The 22,019-nt window shown below is 42.6% G+C and overlaps 1 protein-coding gene across 1 annotated transcript in view; it reads left to right on the plus strand.

Moving 5' to 3' along the window:
• Positions 1-22,019, plus strand: part of F5 (coagulation factor V) — a 93,860-nt gene that overhangs the window by 54,993 nt on the left and 16,848 nt on the right. Inside the window, 4 exon segments of the mRNA XM_083172681.1 lie at positions 7,954-8,190; positions 10,755-10,974; positions 12,228-12,407; positions 15,977-16,093. Of these exon segments, the coding sequence (XP_083028807.1) occupies positions 7,954-8,190; positions 10,755-10,974; positions 12,228-12,407; positions 15,977-16,093 (754 nt within the window).

A 22,019-nucleotide genomic window follows, 5' to 3' on the forward strand; every position in this document is an offset into this window, starting at 1 on the left:
GAGAAAAACAAAATAGCAATCTAGCAAATATGATACCTTTTAATGGCTAACAAAAATAAATGTTGTTAAAATGCAAGCTTTCGAGACTTCTTAGGTCTCTTCCTCAGGCATGGTATAACAAGGTGTGTGAAGAACCACATATATATACCCAGCAGAGTAGGAACAAGATGTGATAGATGGACATTCTTAAGATCAAAACAAAACAAAATAACAGAATGAGCTTGTAAATTGAGTCCTTAATTAGTTTGTAGATAAGTAGTGTGAAAGTTTTATTGTCTCTAAGTTGATGACAGACCAGAGTTAGAGCTCCGATGCCCTCACTCTCTCTGGACCAGATTCCTCAGATGTTGTAGTGGGCCATAAATCCCTCGGATAGATTCAGTCCTGTGTTAAGGGTGTCAAACGTTGTCATTAATTTGTATTCCCAGACCCTCCTGTCTCTTTGTGATTTGAAATTTCCTTTTAGTATAATCACTTTCATATGATCCTGATTGTGTCCTGATTGAGTGGCTAGAGATGTCCACTTAAAACAACTTAAAGGGACCTTTTTAAATCAGGGATATCATCCCACATCAATCAACGATCAGATTATCAGAGCCATCAGGATACCCAGAAATCAACTTCTCCAATATAAAGAAAGAGAAAGAAACAACCGTGTACCCCTGGTAGTCACCTACAACCCACAGCTTGAGGTGCTAAGAAAAACTGCAAAAAAACTACATCACATCATACACAAAGATGACCGCCTGAAAACAATATTCCCAGACCCTCCACTACTATGTTACCGACAACCTGCAAACCTGAAAAATATTATAATCCGAAGTTCACTGCCATCCATTACACAAAGAGGAACCTATCCCTGCAATGTAAGGAGCTGCAAAACCTGTGCCCATATCCTCACTACAGACAGTGTACGGATCCCCAACACACAACAGGACTATAAGATCCCAGGGACATTCACATGTTCTACTGCCAATGTAGTGTACCTGATTCTGTGCACCAAATGTCCTATTGGGGGTCTGTATGTTGGAGAAACAGGACAAAAACTTAAGGCAAGGATGAGGTCCCATCGCCACACTATAAAGGAAAAAAAGACACACTTTCCTGTGGCCAAACATTTCTGCAGCCCAGGACACAATCAGGATCATATGAAAGTGATTATACTAAAAGGAAATTTCAAATCACAAAGAGACAGGAGGGTCTGGGAATACAAATTAATGACAACGTTTGACACCCTTAACACAGGACTGAATCTATCCGAGGGATTTATGGCCCACTACAACATCTGAGGAATCTGGCCCAGAGAGAGTGAGGGCATCGGAGCTCTAACTCTGGTCTGTCATCAACTTAGAGACAATAAAACTTTCACACTACTTATCTACAAACTAATTAAGGACTCAATTTACAAGCTCATTCTGTTATTTTGTTTTGTTTTGATCTTAAGAATGTCCATCTATCACATCTTGTTCCTACTCTGCTGGGTATATATATGTGGTTCTTCACACACCTTGTTATACCATGCCTGAGGAAGAGACCTAAGAAGTCTCGAAAGCTTGCATTTTAACAACATTTATTTTTGTTAGCCATTAAAAGGTATAATATTTGCTTTATTGCTATTTTGTTTTTCTCACTGAGGAACAATAAAACTTTGCTAACCTGTGATTTAGTTGTATTTGAATATTTTTCGAGATTCCCCTTCCTTCCTCTCCTTTCCTTTTGTTATTTCCTCCTCTCCCTTCAATTTTCATGCATATAGTGTTTGAAAATTCCTTCAATTAAAGAATTAATACATAAAAAAGTCTGGAGAGTTTCTGGTTTGACACTAAGGGTGACATTCTATGGGATGCGATTTTGCTTTTTTTGCGGTAATTAGACCACAAAATGGCGATATCGCATTTTTCATAGAAATCGCAAATTTAATGTGATGCGCTAAGGGACTGAAATCGCATATTATGTGCGTTAAGGTATGCTGATAAAAATTGCGAGATTAATTCGCATTTTTATCGCATCCAGATGTTTTCGTATAGAAAAGTATACAAGTCGCTTATTTAATGCAATGCGCATTTGCACATCGCATTTTTTAGGTGCCTAATTATCGCACTTATTCCAGACCAGGGTCTGTTTGGCGAATTAGCCAGAACCCTGCACAGATCGCAATGTTCTGTGCAGGGTTCTGCTGTAAAAAATAAAATAAAGGGTTAAAATAAAAAAAAAACGAGCGCGGGGTCCCCCGCCCGAGCATAACCAGCCCCGGGCTCACTGAGCCGGTGCTGGTGACATAAAATCAGGGTCCCCGACAAATAGGGGTCCCCTTGATTTCATGAAACCAGCACCAGGCTCAAGGTCCGGCGCTGGTTCCCAAAATACGGGGGACAAAGTGACTAGGGGTCCCCCGTATTTTAAGAACCAGCACCGGACACAACCAGCCAGCAGGGTAATGCCACAGCCGGGGGAAACTTATTATATAAGCCCCCGCGGCCAAAGCATTAACCCCCTGGCTGGTCAGCATGGGCAGGGGTCCTGGGGAAGTGGGGACCCCCCCAATGAAGGGGTCACCCCCCTCCAGGACTTACCAGCCCATGCTGATAGTCCGGGGCTGTCCCCGATGCCCCTGGGCGGTGGGCATCGGGCTGATGGCTTGTGTAAAAAAAAGAATTAAAACTATTGTTTTATACTGGCGAACTATGAGTCCCAGCAAGCCTACCCCGCATGCTGGGACTTGGAGAACCACAAGTCCCAGCATGCGGGGCATTAAAGGGCCCGCTGGCACTTGTAGTTCTGCAGTACAAAAAATAGTTAACAAAAACACACTGACACACTGTAAAATAAAAGTTTAATACACACAAAACACACACACACTGATACTTACCTACCTTGAGCCCGTAGGTCGGTCCCTGGGTCCGGGCTCCGGGGCTCCAGGGCAGAAGAGTCCGGTTCCGGGGCCTTGGTCCTGGTTCCGGGGCTGGTCCTGGGGTTCCGGGGCTCCTGGGCTGCAGAATCCGGGGTCCGGGATCCGAGGTAGTCCCCAGGGGTACCTAAGGAAGCAAATCCAATTCACCTGGTCCCCGGCGACGACCTCGGAATCCTCTCCGGTGACAGCGCTGCTCCAATCTGGTATCCGGTTCGCAGGACTTTGACAGGGGCTGAGATGTTTCCTCCTCGGCGTCTCTGCACAGAATGATTTCTTGGCCAATCAGGAGCCGAGAAAGTCGGCTCCTGATTGGCCAGAAATCATTCTAACTAGAGACGCCGAGGAGGAAACATCTCTGCTCTAGATGCGCTGAGATGTTTCCTCCTCGGCGTCTGTATTCAGAATGATTTCTGGCCAATCAGGAGCCGACTTTCTCGGCTCCTGATTGGCCAAGAAATCATTCTGTGCAGAGACGCCGAGGAGGAAACATCTCAGCGCCTGTCAAAGTCCTGCGAGACGGATACCAGATTGGAGCAGCGCTGTCACCGGAGAGGATTCCGAGGTCGTCGCCGGGGACCAGGTGAGTTGGATTTGCTTCCTTAGGTACCCCTGGGGACTACCTCGGATCCCGGACCCTGGATTCTGCAGCGCAGGAGCCCCGGAACCCCAGGACCAGGGCCGTCTTTCCCATTGGGCTTAATGGGCAGTTGCCCAGGGGCCCAAGGATTGTAGGGGCCCACCCCAATGGGGAAGACAGCACTGACCTGGGGAATGGCGGCGGGTGATGGGAAACCAGGCAGCGACTGTCAGATTTGACGCAACGGCGGCGGTGATCCAGGCAGCTGGGGGCTTGATGTAGCAATCTGGGTGGGTTGTGTCGGGGATCCGGGCAGCAGCTGTCAGCGGCGACTCAGCAGTGATCCAGGCAGTGGGGGGCTTAATGTAGCAATCGGGGTGGCTTATGTCGGGGATTTAGGCAGCAGCTGTCATCGGCGACTCAGCGGTGATCCAGGCAGCATGGGGCTTGACGTAGCAATAAGGGCAGCGTGTGTCTGGGATCCAGGCAGCGGCTGTCCAGGCAGCGGCTACTCAGACCTTGATGTAGCGCTATTTGCTGAGCGGGAAGCGCTGCTAATTTTGAAAAGTCTGGCCGGACGCTGATTGGCCGGATGCTCAGCCAATTAGTGTCCAGGCAGTCTTTGCAAAATCTGCAGCGCTTCCCGCTAATAGCGCTACATCAAGGTCTGAGCGAGCTGCCTGGATGTCCGCTGACAGTGGCTGCCTGGATCCCCACCACATGCCGCTTGGATAGCTAAATCAAGCTCCCAGCTCTCTCACTCCCTGGATCACTGCTGGGTCACCACTGCCTCTGCCTGGAAGTCCGCTGACAGTTGTGCCTGGATCCCCGCCACACGCTGCCAAGGTAGCTACTTCAAGCCCCCAGTGCCCCCCGATGCTGCTGCACATAGGTGGGTGGAGAGGTGTTGTGAGGAGGAGAGGGGGCCCTAAAAATTAATTTGCCCAGGGGCCCACTAGATGGTTAAGACGGCCCTGCCCAGGACCAGCCCCGGAACCAGGACCAAGGCCCCGGAACCGGACTCTTCTGCCCTGGAGCCCCGGAGCCCGGACCCAGGGACCGACCTACGGGCTCAAGGTAGGTAAGTATCAGTGTGTGTGTGTTTTGTATGTATTAAACTTTTATTTTACAGTGTGTCAGTGTGATTTTGTTAACTATTTTTTGTACTGCTGAACTACAAGTGCCAGCGGGCCCTTTAATGCCCCGCATGCTGGGACTTGTGGTTCTCCAAGTCCCAGCATGCGGGGTAGGCTTGCTGGGACTCATAGTTCGCCAGTATAAAACAATAGTTGTACTTCTTTTTTTTACACAAGCCATCAGCCCGATGCCCACCGCCCAGGGGCATCGGGGACAGCCCCGGACTATCAGCATGGGCTGGTAAGTCCTGGAGGGGGGGGACCCCTTCATTGGGGGGGTCCCCACTTCCCCAGGACCCCTGCCCATGCTGACCAGCCAGGGGGTTAATGCTTTGGCCGCGGGAGCTTATATAATAAGTTTCCCCTGGCTGTGGCATTACCCTGCTGGCTGGTTGTGTCCGGTGCTAGTTCTTAAAATACGGGGGACCCCTAGTCACTTTGTCCCCCGTATTTTGGGAACCAGCGCCGGACCTTGAGCCTGGTGCTGGTTTCATGAAATCAAGGGGACCCCTATTTGTCGGGGACCCTGATTTTATGTCACCAGCACCGGCTCAGTGAGCCCGGGGCTGGTTATACTCGGGCGGGGGACCCCGCGCTCGTTTTTTTTTTTAAACTTTGCGCTGTCCTGCAAATGTGCGATTTTCAGACATGAAAATCGCACATTTTCAGGACTAAATACAGCGCACCACTTCGCCGCAAATCGCCCCTCTTCGCACTTTTCAGCCTCCAATGCGCATCACATTAAATATGCGCATTTTGACTGAAAAGTGCGATTTTTAAAAGTGCGATTTGCGGCGATGTGGTGCGCGAATAAAACATGCGCATTTAGCGCATCCCATAGAATCTCACCCTAAGGGAGTACAGTTAAGATTAAGCACTAAGGGGGTACAGTTATAGTTAGGTACTAATGGGGTACGGTTATGGTTAGGTACTAAAGGCCTTATTCTAGTGCACTCTTTCTGACAAAATCCTTCTTAGATGGACAAAACCATGTGCACTGCAGGTGGGGCAGATGTTACTTGTGCAGAGAGAATTAGATTTGGGTGGGGTTTTACTTCAAAGTGAGATCTATATTGCAGTGCAAAAATAAACCAGACAGTATTTACCCTGCACAGAAACAAAATAACTCACCCAAAGCTAATTCTCTCTGCACATTTTACATCTGCCCCCCTGCAGTGCATATGGTTTTGTCCATCAAAGAAGGATTTTGTCAGAAAGAGCGAACTAGAATAAGGCCCTAAAGGAGGACAGTTATGGTAAGGTACTAAGGGAGGACAGTTAGGGTTGCAGGGGGGTTAGGGGAAGAGGGTCAGGATAATTACGTATGTGGTGTCGGGCTCCTCAGCCATCAGGATGCCCTGTCTGCCAACATCCAAGCACCAGGATCCCATACCCGACCAGGTAAGCAAAGTTCTATCGGTGTTTAGGAGAGTTATTCCATTTTAAGGTCCTATAGTTAGCAGGCTGCACTGCTGGTAGTTTCTAAACTATGTTTACTTACCCACATGCAGAGGACTGGAACTTTGTAGTGGATACTTGTTGGCCAACTGCAGGTCATCATTGCTCAATAAGTGCTGGATTCTTGAGAGTAAAGCAAAAAAGAGCGAGTAACTTTTGCACCTTGATAAAACCATGTTGCAAAACCAGGTGGGGTAGATTTATATTTGTGAGGACCTTGTCCAAATCTTAAATCTGCAGTATAAAATAAAGCTATGGACTGCATGCAAAAGTAGCCAGTACTTACCGAGCATGCAATAAATAAAAAAGTTGTAAGTATTTGCAACCACTGAATTGCCAAGTTACTTGTTCTTTTCCCAACACAGAATCAGGCTTCAAGTGTGGTAACTTTTACATTGAAAGTAATATTAAAGGTACACCTAAGAGGAACATATATTGGTACTTATGTAGTATCTGGGCGTCCGATTTAGAAATCGGATCAGATCGCATCGCATCGCATCGCATGCGACCAAATCGTATGCGATGCGATGGTCAAGATTTTTCCATAGGATTCAATGTTAAAATGGTCTGAGTCCATTTTAACATAGAATTCAATGGGAAAAAGGGGCCCTTTTCCTTTCCCCACTATCCAAGTGGGCATGGAGTTGGATATAAACCTGTGGCGAGCGTAGCGAGCCACCGAGTCCGAAGCGTGGCGAGCGTAGCGAGCCACCGAGCCCGAAGCGTGGCGAGCGTAGCGAGCCCCGCGAGGGGACACAGAATACTTTTTAAGAAATATGCGTCCGCTCGCCACGCTTCGGGCTCGGTGGCTCGCTGTGCTCGCCACGCTATATAAAATCAACTCTATGCCCACTTGGATAGTGGGGAAATGAACAGGACCTTCTTAACATTGAATCCTATGCAAAATCGCATCGAATCGCATCGCATCGCATCTGATTGTATGCCTTAAGGTAAGGTATACAATCACAAAATCGGACGCCCAGATACTACATAAGTACCCATATATTTCCTAAATATGAGTAGACCTCTAGAATGTGTCACCCTTAGCATATTTTAGGATTTTGAATATGTGTTTTTATCAACAAATATATGTGTAGTAATAATTAATGGGTTATGTGGTCATTTCTTGAGTAAATATATGTCCTTCAGACATTTGTTTAATTGAAAGGTCTTAATATATCTATATGTGTTGTTTTTCCACTAGCAGCTGCAGTGGTCATTTATGAATTTATTAATTGATCATTTTCCTATCATTTAACCAGTTTCTGGGACTTCATTGTAGTCAGTGGTCAGTGTGTATAGTGAATAGTGTGAACAGCAGCCTGTAGGGTCCACAGTATGTTGAGCAGTGTTGTATTCCCAAAACCTACCCACCCCACATGCACACACACACACACACATGCACACACACACACACACACACAGACAGCAACATTCCAATACCTCTTCTCTTATCCCTAATCATCCTTCGGTTGCATCTGTCACTCTGAAGTCCAGCTGCTTACTGACATCTGTTTCTTCATCTGCATGGAGCACTATACATAGGATCATGAGTATCTGCACTGTCTATGGGGCCGATGCTTGTCTCCTAGAATGCACAGCGCAATGTCGAGAGGCATGAGCTCCGCTGGGTGCGGAGAAGGTGGGCCCGGAGAAGGCCTGGGCTCCATAGCAACGGCATCTGCTGCACCCACTGTCATTCCGCATTACACATATATATCTTCTTTGCAACATAGTTTTTCTATACATCCATAAACCTGTAAAGAAGTCACAGGTTATATGTTAGATATTATAATTGTATAGTATGATTCATAAATTGTATGTGTTGCCATTTATTTCCATGCTGTTTTCTTGTTTTGCTGATACTGTAGGTTACTTTTAAAAATTTAGCATCAAGACCTTACTCTATTCACGCACATGGGGTTTCCTATGAGAAGTCCTCAGAAGGATACAGCTATGAGGATGAAACCCAGGAGTGGCTGAAGAGGGACGATGCAGTGCAGCCCGGGGATACACATATCTATGTGTGGTATGCCATAAATGAGGCTGGGCCAGACCCAGAAGAATCAGCATGCAGGACATGGGCCTATTACTCTGGGGTTAACACGGTAATTAATATCTGTTTGCGGTAAATGTTTCCTGATTAGCAAACTTGTTTACTGTGGGCCTGATTCAGAGTTGATCGCTGTGTGAATTCACAATCTGTTCAATTATGGACTGACTGTGCATGCAAAATGCATAGCATGCATGAGTGAGTCAATATAGTGACAAATATTGTGGAAATATCTAATCGCAATCCCATCGCAGTTTGACTGACAGGAAGACTGCGTTTGGGGTGGACACCTGCCATTTTCAGGGAGTGTCTAAAAAAATGCAAGCTTGCCCAGGCGTTTTAAGGAAGGTTGTGTGATGTCAGCGCTGGCTTCTATCAGCCTGTCTCTGTTGCAGAGTTGTGGAAGGGTCATTAAACATGATTAAGTAAAACAGTGGATAATGACTGGTAGAGTAGATTCTTCTGGGTGATAGAACACTATCCTTGTTTAAGATTAAGACATCCAAATATATACATAACCAGATCTTTTACAGCACCAAGGGCCAGATGTACTAAGCTTCAAAAGTGACAAAATGGAGAGTGATAAACAGCCAGTCAATCAGCTCCTACCTGCCATGTCACAGGCTGTGGTTGAAAATGTCAGGTAGGAGCTGATTGGTTGGTTGTTTTATCACTTTTGGAGCTTAGTGCATCCGGCCCAATGGGGCAGATGTATTAAGCTTTAACAAGAGATAAAACCAAGGGTCATAAGGAGAAATAAACGTCCAGCCAATCACCTGCTAACTGCCATGTTACAGGCTGTGTTTGAAAAAAGTCAGTAAGGAGCTGATTGGCTGGACGTTTATCTCTCCTTGTCACCCTTGCATTTATCTCTTGTTAAGGCTTAATACATCTGCCCCAGTGTGTCTTATTCAGAGTAAGTACACACAAGAAAAAGGAAAAATAATAAAAAAAAAGCAATTTGCACCATTGAAAAACCGTGTTGCACTACAAGTTGGGCAGATTTAAAATGTGTAGAGAGTTTTAGGGTCAGATTTACTCAAATGTAAAATTTTCAAATCCTCAGATATTTGGTTGGTTTACCAGATGTTTTTGAAATTTCAATAGTAACTAATGCTGATATAGCAATAATTACTTTTGCCTTTTGAACAACAATTGGTCAAAGCCACGATCACCAGACATAGGAAGTGTCATCTTCCAGCTTAATAATACACTTTAGTTTTTATACATAGCTGCCCAGTATTTGACAGAATGCTGACAGTATAATTCATGTAGGCAGACAGATAATTGCATTTGCACCACTTTAGTATAGGCCCTTATTTTGGTTGGCTCGCTCATATGCAAATTCACATCCTTGCGAGTCACCCAAACCCCGCCTTGCAAATGGTTAGCCGGCACCACCCATTTGCAAGCAGGATTCGTTAGCAAGGCTTGCGAATGGATGCTTTGCATGAACATCTATTCGCATTCCAGTGGGAACCTCCCCCATCTTTGGATGGTCGCCGACTATTGAATGATGGTGAAGGCGCTCGCACATGTAAGGGTGGCCCAGACCAGTTTGCCGACCAGTTGCTGAGTTTGCACGCACCCAGCGTATACACATGCACAGAAATGCTGCTGCGCATGCGAATATGCAAAACATCAGTCCCCGTGCGAATGAGCGGCCGCTGCGAATGAACCAGAATAAGGGCCATAGTTTGTTCTATGATCAAATTACTTCATTTTATTAATTGAGTCTTACTCTGACTCAGATCTATGTTGAGGTTGGACATATACATGGGCAAGAAAAATTCACCGATCCTACTGTTCAGAGCTCAGGTGGTAAGGCACTTAGGGCCTTATTTTGGTTCATTCTTTCTGACAAAATCCTTCTTAGATGGACAAAACCATGTGCACTGCAGGGGGGGCAGATGTAACATGTGCAGAGAGAATTAGATTTGGGTGAGTAATTTTGTTTCTGTGCAGGGAAAATACTGGCTGCTTTATTTTTACACTGCAATATAGATCTCACTTTGAAGTAAAACCCCACCCAAATCTAATTCTCTCTGCACAAGTAACACCTGCCCCACCTGCAGTGCACATGGTTTTGCCCATCTAAGAAGGATTTTGTCAGAAAGAATGAACCAAAATAAGGCCCTTAATTACTGGAGTCAGGTGTACTTATGTACAGGTAAGCCCTTGACTAGAACTGCATATAAAGAGGCCCCCAGTATTTGCAATGTAGTCTGGCCACAAACCTGGGCTCTTTAAGCAGCCTCCTAGTACCACGGGCTGAAAACCTCCCTTTGGCTGATTTACTCTACAAACTAATATGTTGTTCTTCCTCCTCTCATACTGTATGTTAGCCCTGCTTGCCCTGGGTTTTATTTTTGTCCATTTGGTACTTTAAAGTATACTTCACTTTACCATCAGATCTCACTATAATCATCTGTACCGCTTACCATCAGTTCCATATGTCTGTTGTACAATCTGCTATAAATGTATTCCTATCATTTTTCCAAATTCAAACATGTTTACTCTTTCTTATCCACTTTACTTCTTTCTTATTCCGATTTCATTAAAATCTTAATTAATTTGCTTGAAATGTTTCTTGGTTTCCCTATTGATTTTTCTTAATAGGAGAAAGACATCCATTCAGGCCTCCTTGGTCCTCTGCTTATCTGCAGAAATGGAACGCTCAATGAACAAAGTAGTCAGCCAATAGACGCTCGTGAATTTATCCTGCTATTCATGAGTTTTGAAGAAGAAAAAAGCTGGTACTTTGAAAAGAATTCAAAGAAGACATGCACAAACATAGCAGACAAATCATCAAGTGGAATGAAATGTCACACCTTCCATGGTGAGAGAGATTACATTATAAGGAAAAGCTGGAAACTTTAGAAACCAGCTTTGTGCAAAAAAAAAAAAAAATGGCTATGGTTCTTCTTCTGGTCTTCCTAGGAGATGGTTAATTAAAGGGAAATGTATTGAACCTTGTAAAGTGTGGACAAGTTGTCCATGGCAACCAGTAAGCTTCTAGCCAGCATTTACCAGGCACATTCTATACTTTTATATGCGTGTACCTTCCACGACTCTCGTTGGTCGGTCACCATTGAAAGATGTGGGAGGTTACCCACAGCATGCGAATGGATGTTTATGCTAAACATCCATTTGCCGCCTGTGCGGGCGAACCCACGCTGCAAGGGGGGGGGGGGGGGGCGGACATTCGCAGGGTGGGGTTTGGTGGATTTGAAAGGCTGCAAATTTGCTGCCTTGCGAATCAACCAGAATAGCCCCCAAGCGTCTGCGCATATGCCAAACATTGCTCCCCCATGCAAACACACAGGGGATAGAATGAACTAGAATAACCCCCTGTATTTCATTCAGGCTTAGAAACCATAAATTCTGTGTTCATCATGCAAACACTAAAATCTTCCTATCTCAATCAGACACAACAAAACAGTCTGTACCTAGAAATATTTGCCAATCATCTGGAGCAGAGGCCATTTAGAGCCTTATTTTGGTTCACTCTTTCTGACAAAATCCTTCTTAGATGGACAAAACCATGTGCACTGCAGGTGGGGCAGATGTAACTTGTGCAGAGAGAATTAGATTTGGGTGGGGTTTTACTTCAAACTGATATCTATATTGCAGTGTAAAAATAAAGCAGCCAGTATTTACACTGCACAGAAACAAAATAACTCACCCAAATCTAACTCTCTCTGCACATTTTACATCTGCCCCCCCCTGCAGTGTACATGGTTTTGTCCATCTCAGAAGGATTTTGTCAGAAAGAGTGGACCAAAATAAGGCCCTTAGTTATTGCTCCTACACTGTGGGATCACTGCTCTGGTCATTCTGTAAGTCACAAGCCCTGCACATGTTTAAAGGACGACTCAAAACCTTTCTGTTTTCAAGGCGTATAAGTGCAGTTTAAGAACAATATTCTGTTATATGATACATATTGCATTCTTTTCTGTAAAGCAGATTTTTACCCTAATTGGTTGTTGCCGCTTGTGGCATAATTAAAAGAGTTCTACAAAACAGTATTTTATCTAAAGTTAATAGCGCTTAAGTATGTTTATTAACATTTCTGCTTCTGTTTATTTTCAGCTATAAATGGCATTATTTACAATCTGCCTGGTTTGCAGATGTACCAGAATGAGTTGGTGAGATGGCATATGTTGAACATGGGAAGTACGAAAGATATCCATGTGGTTTCTTTTCATGGTCAAACTGTTACTGAAAAATTAAATAATGAATTCCGACATGCAGTTTATCCTCTAATACCTGGTAAGTAACAGATAACCTAGGTATAATTTAAAATCGTTCTATTCAAAACTGAAAATTTAGTTTGGGTGCAATATTCTAGAGAGACACCTGTGTAGTGTATGGCCGGGGTTAGATTTGGGTTACCTCTGTGCCAACTGCACAGTGGTAGATTCTGCCAGATTCTTTATCCTTGATGGTTGGGAGAAACCTTCTTAATCACAGGAAAGGCACAATATAAAGGTACAACTGCTTCAATTTTATTTGCCAGGATGAGTGCGATATCCAAAAATTACTTATCAAAACTCTTAGAACATTCGGGTTAACTTTTTGATACACAGTCCTAAATAAGGTCCAAATGTAAGTAAACAATTAATAGAGCACCTTTAGGGGTGTTCCCAATTGTTGGAGGTATGGCTGGGTCTTGCAATTCCAATACGCAGTTAAGGAGACCTTCGTAGGGTGTCACAGCTTTATCACTAAAGCCAGCCATGAACATATTATGCAACAACACGGATGATGTCCTACCTGACCAGTGAATGGAATTATTCTCTACAATTAAGCAAATAACCATCTACTAACAATTTCAACATTACTTTGGAGGATTATGCAATGTGAGGTAAGTTACGGTGGTGATCACACCGATGCACTGTTCCTTCTGGCACTGTTAGTTGATGTCAATGGTTACCAAGGATTGTAATCGGCTTTTAAATGATAGCGGTGTCCCTATCCCACCAAGACTCACTCTACAGTGTCAGTAGTCCATTATATGCCAGTTATAAATATCACACTAACAGTATATCATCAATTTGTAACATCACACAGGGAAAACATCATATATAAATAACGCATCAAACATGGCCAGTGAATACCTGCACATAATTATTGTCCCAGATATTCAAGTTCTATAACTAGACCTGTGCACAGGGTTTAGTTAAATAATGTGTCACTTCAGGGCCCTTTCTTTTAGAAGTGAAGTATGAGCATCCCATAGTGGTAGTCCCTGGAGCACTGACAGAAAAGTCTAACTATCCATAGTCGCTTTGGAAAGACTGGTGACTGGCTGAGTCTTGTTTTTATAACAGGCTGAAAAGAGTTAGTGTAATCTAAATCTCCATCACAAAATGAAGATGTTGCCTAATGAAAGCAGTGTAACACTGTTTGATGCTTCATCAACTCTTGGCTTGAGCCCTGGGATACATGCTGTGTCACTCCTCACGCTATTCTATTGGAGAGGGTTGGGATACTTTTATAAGTAGCTCCTGTGGTCTTTTTCTTACAGATGGAGGGGGAAAATGTCGTCCCTGTCATCCCTGCGAAGGGTATACAGTAGCTAGTGAAACTCGGTATAGCTGTCTCTACAATGTCAGTATCCCCACTGGTTCCTCGATGCTGCCCTCTGAAGTGATCGATCACCAGATGGGGTGTTTCATCTATAACAGGGTTGCTCCTTCCCCTCCAGGCCACTACAGTCCACTACATTCCACACTCACAGTTTGTCTGTCTCTGCGGTTCCAGCGCCCAACGCCAACAGGAGGGGGTCAATGGTCTCCTTTCCATCTCTCTCCTCACTCTGCTGCCCTTGGTCACCCGAGTTCACTGGCGCACCACTTCCTTCTGACCCAAGCTGCCACCTGACACTGCGGGGGCCTCTGGTCTCTCCTGCCATTTGTGTGCTGTATCTGGGGACTCACAGGATGCTGATTAGGCTATTGCACCTGCTGTAGTAGTCTCCGCACTGTCCTGCCGGACATCTCCAGACTGTCACGCTGCTGCCTTTTTCGCGCACTTCACTCCCCATCGCCCCCCTCACTTACTCCTCCGTGCCACTTCACACAACCAACCAGGTCTCTCCTCTTTTGTGGAAAAAAATGTAATATGCAAATGTGGGATGCACATTTGCATACAAAGCGGCGCTAAATCAAATTTTATAAATGATAACAAATCTATTAATAAAAACATATAAGCAAAATCATATAAAAACAAAATGGCCAATTGATCAAAACAATGAATGTACTGTCCAGATATTGTTACACCGCTTGTTCCTATTTGGCTTGGGGACAGATGGTAATGTCATACAATTTGTGGTAAGTATGGAGGTTTAAATAGTTACCAACTGGTTGCTATAATGATGGAAGAAGTTGTATATCCCTCTGAAATGGTGCAGTCCAGAGCACACTTCCTTATGGATAATCAGCAATCAGTTTCCTGGTAACACTAAAAATTGGTATGTTTGACACTAAAACACACAGGCTTCTGTGAACCTATGTTTTCTGTAGCAATATTATTTTTTTTTTCGGATGGCCAAATTGGATTGCCTGTAAAAAAATACAAGAGAAATATCAGAAACATTGCTAGGGTCAGTTTTATGCTTTATCCTGGTGTTTATTATCCTTTAATAGAATTTGCATTGCAGTATAGTGTGAAAAGTCACAGAGCACAGGGTATCATTCACTGTAGTCCTAGGGGGTGCTGCATGAACCCTTTTTATTCCTAGGTATAACTAGCTCTGTAGAGCTAGTTATACCCCGGCCAAAACTCTGGTCTCAATGATACTACAGATGATGGCTAGTAAGACCAAACAAAATCTGCTGTCACTGAGAATGTTGCTTTTGATTGGTCCTACTGTACACACCCCCTCAACAGTTATTTTGCAGTCGGGAACTTACTGTTTGCCACTTTGATGAAAAAAACTTTATACAACGACTTGTAGAAACATAACTTTAGTTACTTGTGTAGTATCACGGCTCCCATCGCATGCCATCGCATGCCATATGTTGTGGCATGAGATGGCATGCGATGCGATGCGATTTTTCCTGTTTTGATGCATTTTTGAAAAAAAACCGCATGCGATCGCATCGCATGCAATCGCATCACATGCGATTTTGATCACAAATGCATCCAAATGCATTTAAATTAGTAGGAAACATGTTAAATGCACCCCAAATGCCATTTTCACATTGTACCACCCCCACTGTCAACGCCAACCTGAAGCGTGGCGAACGCAGCGAGCCCGCGAGGGGCGGCGGTACGCGTCTTACGACCTTTTCATTCCCCTACTATCCACATCGGCGTGGAGTTGAGAATAGAAAGTGTGGCGAGCGCAGCGAGCCACCAAGCCCGAAGCGTGGCGAGTGCAGTGAGCCCCGCGAGGGGACGCGGATACCTTCCCAGGTATACGCGTCCCCTCGCATGCTTCACAGATGTCCGCGTCCCCTCGCCACGCTTCGGGCTCGGTGGCTCGCTGCGCTCGCCACACTTTCTATTCTCAACTCCACGCTGACGTGGATAGTGGGGGTATGAAAAGGTTGTAGGACGTGTACCGCCGCCCCTCACGTGCTCACTGCGTTCGCCACGCTTCGGGTTCGCGTTGATAGTGGGGGTGGTACAGTGTGAAAAATGGCATTTGGGGTGCATTTTACATGTTTCCTACTAATTTAAATGCATTTGGATGCATTTGTGATCAAAATCGCATGCGATGCGATTTTTTACTATATGATGCCCATCGTGGGAGGGGTGATACTACACAAGTACCTAACTTTATTAGCAACATGACTTTTCTACATCTTTTCATTACTATTATTTTCTCATAGGTACATTTGCAACAATTGAAATGAAGCCGTCAAGGCCTGGTCTTTGGCTCCTAGATACTGAAGTTGCCGAATATCAGCAAGCAGGAATGCAAACAATATTCAACATTGCAGAGGAAGGTAAGCAAAAATACAGAAACAACACAAGTGAAACTGATTATCATCGCCTAAGTACAATACTTCCGAAGATTGTGAAAAAAAAAGATTGTGAACGTGGCACCTAGAAGTGTTAGTGTGTACTGCTACATCTGAGAGGATTTTTTTTTAAATGACTTATATCCAAATGTAGATGAGCCCCAAAGCAGTTACTAAGAGCTACTATACTTGGTAAAGTGCTGGGAAATGGTGCTGATGATTCAATGTAAATGTATCTCTCATTCCTTTTGTTCCCAACAATGTAACAGTGTAATGTGAGCTAGGTGAAATGAGGGAGATTGCTAGACTAATGAGGGAGAGGGGGAGATTGCTGCTAATTCAGGGATACTGCTTTCACATTGCAGAAATGGGTAATGACACGGTATTCTTAAATGGGACTTTAAAACGGGTCTGAGCCTTGAGACCTTTCACATTGCACCGTTCACCGTTTTAAAAATCATTTAATACCATTCACACATTCAACCCGTTTAACCCCCAAGGGACACGTTTCAAGCCATTGAAATAGAGCTGTTCAAACTGCCAGAAAAACGGCTTTAAAACGTGTAGGACTCTGCTTTTTAACCGTGTTGAAATACCGGTTAACTTTAACCGGTAAATCAACTTTGGCACTTTCACATTGCAGCCTTAAACGTTTTAAAATGGAAAAAAAAACGGCAATATACCATTTTAAAAGTGCAGTGTGAAAGGGGTATTAGTCTTCTACAGAATGCAGGAGGGTAGGCAACTCTGACGTGTACAAGACATATGTTTGCAGATGCAATAAGGCAAGTCTGAATGCAATCTTATCATGAGAAGGAGTTGGGTGGGAGGAGCCTGCACTAAAATGGAAATGATAGGGTTGAATAAATAAGGAGATGGGGAAAAACTGACTACAATTGATGATAAAAAATCTTATCTCACATCACCTACCAGCCTAAGCCTAGGCTATAGCCTTAAGAAGTGTGATGGTCAGTGGTGCACCCCCGAGTAAAGATGCGTTTAGTTATAAACAAAAAAGAAAAAAGAAACTCGGGTGGGGTGCACTCTTAATCCCCAATCTACAATTGCTAAGCTGCTCGAAAAAAGTTTTTTTATTTAGTTTTTATGCCAAGTGAAAAATCTATTTTTATTTTTTAAATTATTTTATATCATTTTTTTACCATTTTTTGTGGTTAATTTATTGTATGTGCTTAAAAATCTATAATGTAAAAAAGTTAATTACAGATGTATAATAAGTCAATCTTTGCTGCACGAAAATTTAATAAAACAATTTGGCCGTGTATTTATATTATGCAAAATATTCCTGTAGGAATATTTTTAATTTTTTATTTTTCTATGCAAAAAATACCCATGCACTAATATTGCCTCTATTTGCGATTTATTTATGGACAAATATATTAGGGCTGGTAGCTAGGATTGGTGCAATTAGATCGCGTGTGTGTATAGACACCAAGAATATACCTATGCACCAATACTATATAGGGCTGACCTTCATAAATCCTTAATGCCTTCACCAATTGGCATTATAATTTTGTCTCAATTAGATGAGATAAGGATTATAATCAATATACAAAGGCAGGTATAGGATATGATCTTTCCTTGGCGCAATGCAGCCTCTAGTCCGTACTTATCCTCAGTTATCACCCAATAACCAAAAAACAATAGTGAGAAAATGCAAGAAATGGATTTTCCAAACTTTTAAGGCGCAACCAGTCCAGATATTCTCCGACCGTCAGAAAGCTTTGTTCAGTCTCTCTTGTCTGATTGATCCAATATTTCTCAGAAAAAACAATAAGAAACAATAGAATCCATCAATTAAATGTGAATCCAGTAAAGGACAGTTTTAACTGTTAGTGAAGAAACAGGAGAATGTAAGTGGGCGTACCCTACTCACAGTGTGACAGGTGGTGTAAATACACGTAGCGGGTACTTGTCCTGCCGGTAAGTCGTCTATAGCCTCTTTTCTTAGCTCCCAGTATTGTGTGTACCGTGAAGGAACAAAGAATGAACAGCAGTGTGTGACTCTGTATACTAGCAATCAAATTTCAACAAGTGTTTTTAGAGTGAAGCAGAAGGGCATAGTATAATATATTAGGGCTGGTAGCTAGGATTGGTGCAATTAGATCGCGTGTGTGTATAGACACCAAGAATATACCTATGCACCAATACTATATAGGGCTGACCTTCATAAATCCTTAATGCCTTCACCAATTGGCATTATAATTTTGTCTCAATTAGATGAGATAAGGATTATAATCATTGGTCAGTAAAGTAATTCAAAAAATTCAAACAAAGTATATACAATATTTACACTCGTGCATGTGTATTAGTTCCCTTTATAATTGGTTTGTTCTATTGTGAAGCTGTATAATGGTCAATTCGTATATATTATATTATGGGACTGTTAATTGGTCAAACCAATCAGTCACTTTACCACAAGATTATAGATTAGTCATTTTATCAAGCACAGCTCACAATTGTATCCAACATTAGAGAGTATTCTTTGATTCTAATGTCACAATTCTCTAACAATGAATGCACTCAAATAGCAGAAAAAAGGGTTCTATACATATAAAGACGTAGCCAAGCCACACCTGATACACTCAAAAGGATATAGGTATATCACTTAATAAATTGCTGAGCCAACACTGGACAGACTCTCCTTATCCAAATGTGGCAGGTGTAATTAATCAAATATATGTGTATAAGCTATGTCTGTTTTAGCGCAAAACAAAAACCACAGATCCCAAATGCTGCAGCTACAACTTCAGCAAACAGACACAGCGCTGGAAGTGAACAGAGTTATCATGTTATGGCAATTACAATTAATCAGTACATATATACAAATATCAGCTGTGTCCGCTTCACCACGACGCGGTACACCGCTGTGAATGCCTGAATGAACGCTATAGTCTGCAAGGGCTAAAATAAATGAGCCTCTGCTATTAACCTAGTTTGTACATATAATGCAGGATCACACATTTATCAGCATAGAAAGGGTGAATTAATGTAGAGAGTCACAGCGCTAATAATGCATAGACCCTCAAAAGTCAGAGATAACAATTAAGCGTGATCTATTAATGTAAGCATATAACAGCTGTATCGCCTTCAATACAGTAAAATACTAAGAAATGCTATATCCTGCAAAAAAAGGTTATAGGTTATACATATGGAAGCATAAAAGAACCCTCTGCTATAGCGCATTGACAGTAAAGAAAATTGGTTTTAACAAGTAGATACTGTAGCGGACTATTACCGCTAATAGATACAATTGTGTCTAAGAATGAGTAACAGTTTATACTTTTAAAAGGGTATACACAAGTGCACGGCTTTAAACTCTAATTGAATAAATAAGAGGAAGGGGGACCAATATGCCTGTGTTCAAAGCTGAGCCGGCACAACCAGCGCACGGCTGCTTGCACAGGGAGAGGTCTACGTTACCAGCCCTGGATTTTCTTAGATACAGAGACGCATAGGAGCGCTTTCTCTGTTAAATGAAGCTCCGACTTGGATGCCGCTCCGACGGTCATGTATACATACGTGACCACGTCTCTGGCTGTCTGTCTGGAACGCACGTTTCGCAAAAAGCTTGATCACCCGGCAGCGTCTTCACTTCCAGTGCTGTGTCTGTTTGCTGAAGTTGTAGCTGCAGCATTTGGGATCTGTGGTTTTTGTTTTGCGCTAAAACAGACATAGCTTATACACATATATTTGATTAATTACACCTGCCACATTTGGATAAGGAGAGTCTGTCCAGTGTTGGCTCAGCAATTTATTAAGTGATATACCTATATCCTTTTGAGTGTATCAGGTGTGGCTTGGCTACGTCTTTATATGTATAGAACCCTTTTTTCTGCTATTTGAGTGCATTCATTGTTAGAGAATTGTGACATTAGAATCAAAGAATACTCTCTAATGTTGGATACAATTGTGTTTTGTGAGCTGTGCTTGATAAAATGACTAATCTATAATCTTGTGGTAAAGTGACTGATTGGTTTGACCAATTAACAGTCCCATAATATAATATATATGAATTGACCATTATACAGCTTCACAATAGAACAAACCAATTATAAAGGGAACTAATACACATGCACGAGTGTAAATATTGTATATACTTTGTTTGAATTTTTTGAATTACTTTACTGACCAATGATTATAATCCTTATCTCATCTAATTGAGACAAAATTATAATGCCAATTGGTGAAGGCATTAAGGATTTATGAAGGTCAGCCCTATATAGTATTGGTGCATAGGTATATTCTTGGTGTCTATACACACCAATCCTAGCTACCAGCCCTAATATATTTGTCCATAAATAAATCGCAAATAGAGGCAATATTAGTGCATGGGTATTTTTTGCATAGAAAAATAAAAAATTAAAAATATTCCTACAGGAATATTTTGCATAATATAAATACACGGCCAAATTGTTTTATTAAATTTTCGTGCAGCAAAGATTGACTTATTATACATCTGTAATTAACTTTTTTACATTATAGATTTTTAAGCACATACAATAAATTAACCACAAAAAATGGTAAAAAAATGATATAAAATAATTTAAAAAATAAAAATAGATTTTTCACTTGGCATAAAAAACTAAATAAAAAAACTTTTTTCGAGCAGCTTAGCAATTGTAGATTGGGGATTAAGAGTGCACCCCACCCGAGTTTCTTTTTTCTTTTTTGCAATCTTATCATGCAATTTGCCAAGACATGCTTTATCAGAAGGCTGCCATATTGCTTTGTGTTATGATGTTAGTAGGGGCAAGCTCTATTGCACATAAAATATTGTGGACATGTTAAGAGACAGATAGTTTTGTGTTGTGTTGTGATACATGCAAATTCATTTGAGAATATAAATATATATATATATATTCTTTAGTATCCCATTGACCAGTTTTCCGTGACATCTAATGACTTAAGGTGCCCACACACGCACCGATCCCGGCGTGCGTTGTCGGCTTAACTAGCACACATAGCATCGCATCGTATGCCTTGTGCATGCGATGTGCATGCGATGCGATGCTATGCTATAAAAAGCTAGTACAAAAAGTATGTGCAGCACATACTTTTTGTACTGTGCGATGAGGTGCCGCGGGAGCGCGCACCCCATCGCATAGCATCGCACCGCCAGGATCGGTGCGTGTGTGGGCACCTTTACACTGTTCTTTCCTGATATATAAATTAGAGCAACAGCAGTCTGGTTGAAATAACACACCTGGGAGACTTTTATCTCACACCTCCACTGTTACCATCACTTGTGGGAGACGGTTACCCAGAGATTTACTCAATTATATGCATGGCATAATCTGTCTATTTTTATTTTAAACAAAACTACAGACTTGGTTTATCAAATTTGAATACTGCGGTTATTTACAAACAATTATTGATGTGTTTTGAACTCTGATATTTGTATTATTTTGAATATTATTCTCGCTGGCTACCAACAAATTAAGTGACAATTGAGAAATATAAAGATTTGTGTTGACTAGTAAAGATCTGTGCAGATCAGATTGGAGTCTGTACATCTTTATCCAATTAGGACAGGATTGTATTGGAGCAGGGTTGTCTCTGCCATATTAGAGAAAAACTGTGCAACAGGTTGATTTAATTGCAACTTTTATAGAAAGTGTAACAACCACTGTCAGTAAGATATAGCTCTTGCAAATGTTATTTTGAATTTACCGTAGCACATATAAAAACACACTTGTTGTCTTTAGAGATGAGCGGGTCCGGATCCCTGAGAGCCGACAGATCCGAATATTGGGATCCGGCTCGGGAGTTCCCGCCTGAATTCCGGACCAATAACGAGGCCGAACGTCATCATCGCGTTGTCGGATTCTCGCGGGATCTGGATTCTATATAAGACGCACGCGCGCCCCGCCATCTTTACTCCAGCATAGGA

This window comes from Crinia signifera, chromosome 2 (genome assembly GCF_055691185.1).
Source record: "Crinia signifera chromosome 2, ASM5569118v1, whole genome shotgun sequence".
Taxonomy (NCBI): Eukaryota; Metazoa; Chordata; class Amphibia; order Anura; family Myobatrachidae; genus Crinia; species Crinia signifera.